The sequence below is a fragment of the Melopsittacus undulatus genome, chromosome 5, assembly GCF_012275295.1.
Source record: "Melopsittacus undulatus isolate bMelUnd1 chromosome 5, bMelUnd1.mat.Z, whole genome shotgun sequence".
NCBI lineage: Eukaryota > Metazoa > Chordata > Aves > Psittaciformes > Psittaculidae > Melopsittacus > Melopsittacus undulatus.
In genome coordinates, this window is record NC_047531.1 from 75,822,069 (window position 1) to 75,834,319 (window position 12,251).

At 37.6% G+C, this 12,251-nt stretch overlaps 1 protein-coding gene across 1 annotated transcript in view; it reads right to left on the reverse strand.

Moving 5' to 3' along the window:
* Positions 1-12,251, reverse strand: part of VWF (von Willebrand factor) — a 131,688-nt gene that overhangs the window by 39,799 nt on the left and 79,638 nt on the right. Inside the window, exons 31-34 of the mRNA XM_034063101.1 lie at positions 9,238-9,381; positions 8,106-8,270; positions 5,807-5,850; positions 1,208-1,385 (exon numbers count right to left, since the gene is read on the reverse strand). Coding sequence (XP_033918992.1) covers positions 1,208-1,385; positions 5,807-5,850; positions 8,106-8,270; positions 9,238-9,381 — 531 coding nt within the window. The remainder of the gene's footprint in view (positions 1-1,207; positions 1,386-5,806; positions 5,851-8,105; positions 8,271-9,237; positions 9,382-12,251) is intronic.

The following is a 12,251-nucleotide window of genomic DNA, read 5'->3' on the forward strand; positions in this document are numbered from 1 at the left end:
ATTTACTTTTAGAAAGTAATCATATGACTTTAAATGTAAACCAGATCTTCAGAATTACATTGGTAAGTACAATCACCCTAAGCGTCACCAAAGCCAAAGAGATTCAGGCTCAGAAAAGGATTTAAACACTGTAGCACCTACAAGTTCTTGTTTTGGAGATTTCTGCAAGTTTTAGATGTAATAGACGCATGCTTAGGCTAAAGAAATGCATTCTTTTGTATAGCTACAACCTTTAAGATTTACTGGAACTTTTTTGACATTTAATTCAAAATAAACATCTTGACTAATTTGTATGGAAATCATGCAACTATAGTGCGTTTTCCACTGAGAGGCTGTAAGGCTCAGTCCCCAAACTCAGGCTGAGGTGTACCAGAAGACACAGTAGCTGAGCCTACTCCTTGTTTCACCATGAAGTGCTCTTCCCTGTGACAGCTTTGGAGTGATACCCTGTGCCACACTGCATGAAACCAGGCATCCCTACCTCCTTTACCCCAGACTGCCAGCACTTCACTCTTGTCAGAGCATCTTTCTGGGCACTGAGACAATCTGGAGTCTCCAGGGTTTTTTTTTGAGATTATCATTCTTCCTCCCTCAATTCTTTCCTTCATATATGTCTGGCCAAACCCTCAAGACTAGAGATGAACCAAAAATACATCACTTGCTTACAGCTTGCTGAGATAAATTACTGTTTTCTTCCATACATCCTCCTTCCCAGCTTTGGAAATGGAGTATGATATTGTCTGATTAAACACTGTAGTTATGGTAATGTAAAAAAATATATATAAATAAAAATAAGAAGGTTCCAGTGGCACTGAATTTGCAAATAGCATTATACATTCCATGCATCAGTGATACTCTCATGTTCCTGTCTAACTAACTAGTATACAGCATCAGTTCCTTCCACCTCAGTTGTCTTTGATGTGTACAGTGACTGTAAGCATTACATTACATTAGGTTGGTGAGACACTGCAACAGGTCAGCCAGAGAAGCTGTTTCTGACCCATCCCTGGCAGTGTTCAAGGTCAGGCTGGACAGGGCTTGAAGCAACCTGGTCTAGCAGAAGGTGTCCCTTCCTGTGGCAGGGGGGGTGGAACTGGATGAGCTTTCATTTCCCTTCCAACCGAAACCATTCTGTGATTCTAAGATGTCTGATAAACGTTTCAAGTAACAGGGAGAGAGAGACATACATGCAAAGATAGATACTCACATGGACACATCCATCGGCAGCCACAAGTTTCTTCAATCTTAACAGCAGGAAGACTGCTATGACATACTGGTTTTGGCATCCTTTCACAGTTAATTTGGTGACTCTCCAAAACTGTGTAATCTCCTGGAAAGCATGTCACAGTGTGGCACTGGTCTGGTAATGTCCATTTATCACCAGGCTAGATAGGAAGACACAGATATTTAAGATCTGAAAGGAACATGGAGGAAGGGAAAAAAATGCAAAACTTGGCTGCTGCTACAATCCTACAGCTAGCAAGTAAAGTGACACTGACAGCAGTGCTACTCAAATTAGCCCTGGATAATTAAATAATAGAAAGCAGTATATTAACAACTTCATGAGGATGAGAAAGTTTAAATTAGCAACACTAAGAAATAGACTCTGAAATTCCAAGCAAAAGATAATAGTCTAGAACAGGAGATGTTTTGTTACAACAGAATGAAGTATCTGGTACTTCAACTATTGTTAGCTTAGCCATCCCACAGCATGCATGGATAGCATAGTGAACAAAGAATTCCCTTTAGCTTTCCCTTAAATGTCAAAGCCTTTAGTTTTCATACACCAGAGATGGTCATGGCACAGCAGGAATTAACAATATTTGTTCCAAGCTAGAAAGGCGTGGAATACTCCAGTTATTTTATCCACAACTCCAAAACTTTAAAACAGTTCCTCCCTTCCCAAAGGGAAATTGGTCTTTTAGCAGATTAATGTTATTAGATATACGTAATGGTTTTGTAAAATTGAAAATAAAATGTAAAAAATATTCTCATCTTTTAAAGGACAGTCTAAATTTTAAGGCAGCAAAGTTACGTACATTACATACACTACCTACTACTAAATGACAGAGAAATGGATGTGGTCACATTCTGGGATATCTCAAGACGCTGCAAAAAGCTGAGCTCTCTGGCTCCAGCCCCACAAAGCTCTGCATATAGGCTCTATGATTTTCAAAACAGAGCATTCATCCCCAAGTTCTGCATTCCCAAGAATATCCCCAAATATGGGAAGCAGCCATTTCCAGACCTGTCTCTACAGAGGTGAGTCCAGAAACACCAGTAACAAGCAACACAGTGGTTCTATGAATTGGATAACATTTCTTGATATCCACAAGCAGAAATGAGCGGGGAAGAAAATTGCTATTAGGCAAGGGCATCTCCCATCCTCTCCTTTTCAGCTTACCTATTATTCCCATGAAAAATAAGAACAAAGTGACAAAATATCTAGGTACTCACAACATAACTTACAGTCTGATCTTGGCACTAACGTGCAAACCAAGAACAGTGATGTGTAAGCATTGCTCTGCATCTCTGAACTATGTGATACCATCAATCTAAAAGAGAACTGCCAGATCTGCAATCATGAAAACATACATAGTAAATACAAGTTAATTTACGAGACCCGCTTCGTATGTTCCAGGACTTTGAGAAGGCAATTTGTCCTGAAAGTGACTTAATACTTTTCAGATTTGTGAGCCTAAAGGAGGCTGTGAAAAAGTAACATGAGGAGCTTTAAGTATGGAAAAAACATTTAGATAGGAAAAAATTGAATGGTTTTTAATTATAGTTGTCTTGCCTACAACTCAGTAAATGTGGAGCACCTGGAAGGGTACATATACAGCTGTGCAAGTCTGGCAAAGGACCCTCTGGCTTCCATACATATTTAATTGTTTTTATTTCACGCCTTAACAGGACATCTATTGGAAAGCATTTAAGAGCTGGAAAGGAAAAGCAAAGCGCAGGACATTAAAGCAAAAATACCAGTTGAAGGATCAAGAAAAAGAGGAGAATTCTGGTGCAGAGGAAAACACAGGGACTCTGAAGACAAAGAAAGCTAAATCCCAACTGATGTGAAATCGTAGGAGTAAAAATAGGACAGAAAGAAAAGCAAAAGCAGAGGTTCTAAATCGTGAAGGATAAGTCTGCTGAAACCGATGAGCCTGCCAGCACACCGGAGGAAGCCTCAGACTTCCTCTCTGAGGGAGCTCTGAACCTACAGACCTGAACTTGCACACGATCTCTTTCTCTTATTGTGCATCTGCAAGAGAGAGCCACATATCTGAGCCACCTTCATCAGCTGGCACCTTTTAATTTAGTCTGAATTTTGTTTCTTTGTTTGTCCTCTAAACCAAGTGCTGAACAATACTAGGAAAGTCATGTTATGGAAACCGCGAGTTTAGGAATGTGGGTTTTATCACCATGCCTAGACTAAAAATGCAAATCACTATACAGATCATTTAATGATGAGGTCCTACCATTATGAGTACCTAAGCTTCTATTATCACCTTTACGCCTGCTTAGAAGCACCAGACTACTGATGAAAATTAACTACATTAAAAAATTAATCATAATCATTCATATTTTGTCAGCTGGCAAATACAAATATTTAAACAGTGGTTCTTTACATGGCCTGTACTTAGCATTCTTGGAACCTCTTGCAGCTGGGTATGATGAGTACTAAAAATTTACATGGATTCAAAGAATGACTGAACAAATTCATGGAGGAGAAAATTACTGAGCACTATCAAACACAGAAAGGTGCCACTCATAGCTTAGAGTGCCCCTAAGTCAAATTGTTCAAAATGATGACAGTTCAGGGAATTTTCATATATACTTACATTTTCCACAATTTCTATTTTTGCCCACATAACACAGCGGATTGGATGGATTTTTTTGGCCTGACCTAGCACATTTGATCTTCTGTCTTTCTGCTACTAAAATTGACCTTAGCAATGACTCTTACTTCAACAGTCATTTCCGGGATAGAGGTAATTAAAAAAAGAAAAAAAAAATAAAGAATGTAACAAATCATATTATTCACAATGCTGACAGGATTTAAGCTGAGATTTTTGATCCTGAGAACTCTGGTTTCCTTGCAAACTGCAAGAGGTCAGTTCCCACAATCTCCAGGTGCATGACAGACATCCCACTTGGGGAACTGAGCCTCCTGAAGTAACTCCCTGAGTAATGCCTGAAATATTATGGATCCAACGTAAGAGCCTCTGTTTTCTGAATTAGGAAAGAGCCTTGATTTTTCCTCCCTGTGGATTTGTGGACTATGCTGGAACAGGGTAAGAAACCAGCTATGGTACATTACTGCCAGTAAGGTAACTCTAACACTGTCAGAGTGTGGTGCTGAACACCAGAGGCAGAAAACTTCCACGGTGTTCTATAGGTACCAGGGGATGCTCAACAGCCTGCTCCAAAAAGCAATGGCTACCATGTTGGCAGTGCCTTCTAAAACCCTTTTTCTTCCTGGCTGACAGAAAAAGTAACACAAAATCCCCCTAAAGGCTGCCATTTGAAAGTGTGGTTCCTTTTTATATGCACTGGAGCTTGGCCTCCTTTCTTCCAAAGCCATTTTAGTCAGAAAGGAAATTGTGCTTTAAGTTTATCACCAAAAAAAATTAAACCTGACATCTGTGAAATTCAAGTTTAGCTTTCCCAGCACTTGTCTACATGTACCTGTGTCTGCCTCTAGGAGCCCAGAGGCCTGGATACATGCAGTTCAAATCAGCAAACAACAGAAATATCTTTTTTTGTTTTTAAATAAGAAATTTTCTCAAGTTTAGTTTTCAAGTTTCAAGTTGTCAGGGTTTTCTTAATTAGGCTATTAACCTCAAAGACACCAGGTTATACATAGTATCTGATTATCTAAAAACTATCTGAGTTCTGACTTGCTGACCGAGGCCAACCATGTAAGACAGCTTTGATATAAGTGTATTTCCTGTGTCTAGACAATTCATAAGCATTTCTTTATTAGCCACATCCTTCCTTACAGTCATGTCTTCACAAGGGAAAAATCAAAGGAATATTTTGATGTACTGGAAATTCAAGACAAATCCTAGGGTAGAACTCATACCTGACCTCTACTAGAAAACACGTAACAACATTATGCTAATATTTTTATATGCATAAAGTTTCATATATGCTCAAAAACCTTGGCATTTCAGCTGAGATGAAGGAAGTGAACTGTTTATAACATCTACATCATTCCTTTCTTAGAGTGGATTGTGTTTGAGAGATCAGATAGCTTTACTAATTTTTCTGAGCATTTTCTTGGTATTACTAAAAGCTTTTCTGTAGATGAACACTAAGAACTTGGATTTCATTACTTAAGATGTGGTTTTCCCTGGAGAGATGACTATCACACAATAATTATCTCCCTATAAAATTTTTAAAGGACAAGGTTCTTGTATTTTTAACAGAAGGACCTGGACAATGATGTTTCCCCCCCATATACATGTACCTTTATTTTGGCTATACCTAGCTTTCCCAGAAGTTCTTTCATCAGGAGACAGAAAACATATTTTTCTTTGTCAGAGAAGACACACACTGACACAAGTTTTGGCCGTGCACTGCCAATAGTACTCCACAATGCACTGCAAGATCAGGTGTCATTAGAGGAAGTCTCCTTTGTGTGCAGTTATCCCACCAGTTCAAAAGCCACAGTTTTTCCCCTCCAAAAGAATTCTTACTATTTTCCAACACTTCTCGTTTCAGATGACCTATGGAGGTATCTGTGGTCCTGCATGAACTTTTTAACTTGAAAACCAGATGGATAAGACCCAGGCAATACACTTACTTTCTTTTTGTTTCCATCCTCATCTATACATTCTCTGACAGGGTCTGAAAGAAAAACAAACATTTTTAGCCATCTCGCTCCCTTATCCAGCTTTACAGATTGATTACTTAAATATATGTCTTAGCTGTAAGAAGGAAGGGTTTTTTTGTGTTAGAATGCGAGAATCCCTACCTGAAGATTGCAGGTATTTGCCCAAAGTGTACAACAGTAGTCAAAGAATGCATAGATTTGTTACTGCTAGCATTACCTGGCTTCTTCACTGAGGTTGGTCCCAAAATACCCTGTGAGCAATAGCTATGCTGTAATTCTACAGCCTTCCTTATACTGGCATACAGCTCTGCCCAGATGGTTCTTAAAGAAGCTCATGGCTTTAGCTCTGAGGCAGGGTCCAGCCTTACTTCTGAATCTTGTTATGAACTGAGAATATTTCTGGTAATTAGCAGGTAATGAGAATTTACACACCCATACACACACACATTTATTAAATGCAGAAGCATATATATAACAAGTAAACCCAATATAAGATTTGTAGGCAACTAGCATAATTATGAAAGTAGATGCAATAAGAATACTTAAATTCAGTTTCCTTCCATTCAGGCACTACTGTAATGGACAGTTTTTTATATAATCAGTTAGACTGTCCACTGAATTGCAGTTTCTATGTTTATGTGCTCTCATAAAATACCTAAAGATGCAAGGAAAGAAATTTCATACAAGTACTATGGCATGACAATGTGTCCAGGAAAGTAAACCACTGACTAGTGAACTGTTCATATAATACTATACTATTCTAGCATATAGACACTATATGCTCTGTCTTGTCCAAGGCCAGTGATGAATTTTGAAAGCATTTAGGAAATCTTTTAAACCTTTATAATAGTATTATTTTTGGTACACTTCCATACATAAAGTAAGACTCCCTCTGCACAAGAAATCCAATTGTATGAGTCTGGAGGGGAAAATTATACTTTGCAGATTGTAAAAGACTTATATAAAACAAACACACAACAACAAAAACAAATTTAGAAAAGAGGAAAAGGGAGGAAAAAGAAGATAGTTTCATAGCTCATAGCAAAGGCTTTACCATCAGCAAAAGGGAAAATTAAATTTTTTGAGATTTAGGTGTCTAATATAAGATACTTATTCAAGTTTTTGATCGCACATTTTGTGTTGTTGGAACAGCTTCCATAAATACACAAAGCTTTTACCTCTAGTACTGACAGGTTATAGCACAGATTGCAATAAGTTACTAGTTTTAAATTCCTGCTCCCCCTCCTATATCTTGGATCAATGTAATTTATTGCAAGAAAATCACGTATGTTAGTGTGAAGAGAGGAAATGCATCTTTAAAAGCTTATTCTGAAAAGAAAGAAAATGGCAGCTGTTTAAATCTAGAAAATGGCAGCTGTTTGATGCTCTGGAGAGATTTTAAAATGCCAGAAGTGATCCCAGTGGAGACTGATCGGATATCTCTAAGCTGGACTATGCACATTCTGCAACTTCCTCATTCTTAGTGGTACTTGGCTCTGAAAAAAAGTCCATTTATTTTAATGGAGATGTAACTAAGCTTAGTAGTGATGGTGAAAACCTGTGCAATGACTAACACAATGAGACTGGTTTGCAGAGAGGACACAGATTCTATTGTAATAGAAACAACAACAATATGAGTAATAAATACCTATACACACACAGAACAAGGGCTCAAAAGGAGCAAAATACTGGCTGGAGTTGGAGCAAGTTTTCTTAGATGGGGAGCATTGCTATCTACAAATAAACGGGTTTTTGTTTAAAGTATTTTACACCTTTTTTTCCAGCATTTGTTTTCCTGGAAAAGTAAATGCTTTCTTATACTCTTTTATTAATCACACTTTGGCTGAATTCTGTCTAAATATACACAGAAAAATATGTAATTCGAAATATTTATTCACAATTAACTTGTAACATTTCTGAAGCGTGTCCTCACTCATTCTTGACAGCTTGAACTTTCCTAGTATCCTTCAGTTAATGGCCAGCCCCAATTATTGAGATGATAGCTTGAAAGTTCAAGTCTAAGCAATTTTAAAAATCTTGTTGTTAAGTTGTTTGATTATAACAGCAGTTGGCTACATGGTGAAAGGGCTCAGATTTTGTTTTACACCCTAAGGAATGGTGGCAGTCTAGGTTAGCATTTGTGATGACTGTTGGTGAAACACTAATGAAGGAGCATTGGACTGACTTCTTAAACCTAGAAAAATCGCTCTAGCTTTGGCATTCCAGTTTCTGGGTTTCAGTTACGAGGCTACGGCTTTATTGGACTTACCCATGCACACTTTTTTGATAAATTCACTGTTCAGTGTGATCATAGTGGACAAGTCTTCAAAGTTCTGAAGCTGCATGATTCGGTTAACAGCAGATGGCCCAGTCAAAGTCCTTAGTTGCTCTTCGTCATATCTGTTCCCAACTCCAATTGGAAATAGGGCTACTCCTAGGAAAGGAGAATAACAGGTTTTAAGTGGGCAGTGCACAGGACATTGTGCAAATACAACAGGCCTTTGTTGTACTTTTCACTTGCTTAAAAAAAAAAAGAACTGGGAAAAACTGTTAATTTTCATTTATGTCTTCCATCACCCCTTCCGCATAGGCAAAAAGCAATTAAGGGCAGAAATGGTGATGCTCTAATCACAGTGTCAGCTACAATGACTTCTGGTTTTCCCAAGGGGTAAGATCATCTGCAGACTTAATGACAACATCAATAATTCTGTGATTCCATGATTTTGTGATCTTCACTTTTTTCCAAATGCAAAAGAATCTCAATGTGGTGCTTTCTTTTCTTCAATTACATGGCAATTGGATTATTTTCAAAACATTTTCCTAAAAAATAACAGTTCCTAATTGTCATTTAGTCCATGACTTAATAGCTTCCAAAGCAGCTTACAAAGGAAGTCCATATTCCTCTGCTCAACACCTGAGGAAACTCAGGTACAGAGACTACAGCCAGAAAACTTGAAAAAACATCATGCAGCACACATTAATAGCAAAAGCATATTTCTGTATAGGTCAGTGCAGAATCTGATCAAATCCTCTCTCTATTTATTATTACTACAGTGAACTCTTCAAGTTTCACTGTTTTGCAATAGCACTGAATTTATAATATTCGATTATATTATCCCTGTCTATCCACAGGACCTTGGAAAATGAAATCCCACTAGTATGTGAAGTCTATGGAAGTTGTTCAGTTTATATTGCAGATTGGTCTTGAATTTACCAGTAACTCAAAGCCATATTCATCAGGCACATTTTGTTCAGGCCTATTTCTTACCCAAACATTATGCACAGTAAGTCCTGAACTTATATGAACATACCAGCACCTTAATTTTACATCCCTTGTTCTAGTGAATTACTTAAAAAGCGAAAACTCTGCTTAAAAATAGTGACAGTAAAATGAGATTTACTGTTCATTCTTGCAGAAAGCGCAGCAGCCTCCACAGTGTCTTCTGATCTCCCCGACACGATGACTATTGCAACCTTTGATGCACTGGGTCTCCCCCCATAGGATTCCGACATTGCGTTCTGAACTACAAAATCAATGGCTTTTCCTGTGAATGAAGAGATGAGACATATGATAGAAAACTCATAGGGGGCTATAAAACTAAATATTAATTTGTATTAGTAAGTTATAAAGTACTGGAAAATACTTGTTCTTCAGGGATTTTTAATGATTGCTTTATTCCTGCTATATAAAAGATCTCAGCTATTAAGAACCTGCTCGTATTATTAATACAGCCCAATACAGGAGGACCATCCTTAGCTCTCCAATCTCTGAAGTAATGGGAATTTTACTACCCTTCCTTATCCACGAGGATAAAGTTATTCTCCTCATTTTTCTAATTATGTTTTCCAGAACTATTATCATTACATACACAAAAGGGAAGATATTGTACAACACTTATTTCCCAATTGCAGAGCAACAGTGACATCCAGTGGCTGTCTAGCCTACAACTCACACTATTTTGAACCGAACACAGAGAATCATAGAACAGTCCTTCCCTAATTTGATCAATTCTTCCTATGGTTGTGAAAAGTATTGCCTTCCTACTACCAGCAACCTCTCTGAAATACAGACTCAGACGGACCCATAAGATCAAACTAACGCACAAAGTAACAGGGCAATCCATATTAAAAACAGAGCAAGGAAAAAAAACACCATCAACCAACCAACCAAGTAAAACCCACCAAACCCTATAAAACACATTAAGAAATTCTACCTTAGCTACTAAATTACTAACTGGCTTAAATGAGTAGCTGCTGCTTTTTCATTTAACATCTGTGAACATTCAGGAAAGCTTTTGTTCAAACTCATGACCTCAGCAAGACAGCACTTTGCTAGTATTTGTATTTAGATATGTATTTACCCAAGTATTTATACTGGGAATTATGATATGCAGCTTTCTTAAAAGCTCCTTTGGGCTTGCAAGTTATCAGGAAGTAGATATGATATCGTGTGGCTGATGTGACATGCAGGGCAAACAGTGAACAGTGAATAATACATACTTAAAAGACTAGTTCCTCTGAGTAATCTGCAATAACCACAGAGCAGAAATATGTTTGCCTGAGAAATTCATAATTTAAATAACAAACACATTTGCAAAATACTGGAAGTCATATCATAGGTAATTCACCAGCATACCCCCAAAATACCTTAGCACATCTGAACACTTTATGTCTTCTTGCATCACGGCATCCACCCCCTTTTACTGGTAGATGCAAAAGTCCCTTTTCCCAAGCTGTTGCAAGCATGGACAACCTATAGGAAGCTCACTCAGCACACTGACTATTGATAATGTGGCAACAGCAATTGGATATCATGGAAGGCCTTTAGGAAAATACTCAGGGGTTCAGGAAGAATTTAACCCTTGGAAGAACCTATCCTAGAACAGGTGTCTGGAAAAAGCCCTGATGTTTCCTTTACCACAGTACTGGTTTGGAGGTGATGTTCCCTTCTTAAATATTGTTGTTTCCCCAACGTTTCCTGTTGTCTCATACACCTTACATTCCCTAACAGCTTCTTACCCTCTGCCCACCTTATCCAGCCACCTCTTCTTCCCCATTAGACCATTATCACTATTTCAAGCCCAGAGCCTTAGCCTCATTTTCACATGTCATCTCTCCATACAGATGCTCACAACTAAACAGAAGAGCTGCGACACACCAGGAACTGCAGCTAGGCCCTGTCATACCTACCAGAGGAATAGGATCCACATCAATTTCTTCTGTAAATTTCTATGCAGCATGTGCCATTACAAGTCCAGGTTGAACAGGCCTTTGAGTAACCTGGTCTAGTGAAAGGTGTCCCTGCCTGTGGCAGGGGGGTTTGGAACTAGATGATCTTTAAGATCCCTTCCAGGCCAAACCATTCTATGATTCTATTATTATCTCTATTAGTCATCTCCTCTCTAGAGAGAGTTGTATATTTTCCCAAACATTAGTTTTTTAAATAGAAAGTTGCAAGTTTGTTTAAATCAAAATGCTTTTCAGAAATGTAAAAAAAAATTATGAAATTAAGAAAAAAATGTAAATGTCAACAGAAAGCTTTCAACAGAGCTTAGGAACAAAATGGGATGTTTCTCTTCTGTTTCTTGCAAGGGTTATCTTTAGTTTTTTCAACATGTGGATGAATATCATTCATATAATTTGATTTTCCTTTCCACTCTAATTCTGAATAATATTTTATATTCAAAATGAAAACTCTTTAGGGCTTCTCTTCAGTGAAAACCTTGACATTTTGAATGTTTTTCTACTTGAACAAAACATATTTTAAAATATCATTATTACTTGGGCATTAGAGATTCCATTTCACAAACTACTATCTCTCACCAGAAAAATTAACTAGCCCCAGGTATTTAACTCATGTCCAATACAGATGTCTCACAATCATTGCTACAAATGGCTTTGCTGTTCAAGAGTTACTCTATATGTCTGCAGAGGTAGATGTTAGATGAAGAATAGCACGTTAGTTATAAAAAACTAAGGGATAAAACAAATTTCAGAAAATTAATATGACTATAATATTTTAGGTTAAACTTTCTCACAGCAAGAATTACAAATGGATTTTCATTTTTTTATTTGTGAAAAGTGCTTCTGTACTTGTCAGTTTTTAATGACACTTTGATTTCTGTGTGTGGTTGGTGGGGTCACCAACCTCTCCAGCACCATTTTTATTTCTCCCAGTAATTGTGAAAACTTTCAGAAACTTGCACACAAACCTGCAGACTGGAAAATCCATTATTTTTATCATTTCTAATAAAGAAATCAAGTTCCATTGTAATAGAACCAGGGACTATTTCAAAGTCCCCCAAAAACAATTACTCATTTTAACGTGTGGAAAATTTGGTTTAGTGTACTAAAAACTCTTTGGATGCCTCCCCTTATTTTGAAGCCAGAGAGAAAAGAGCCAGGTGTCTGAAGA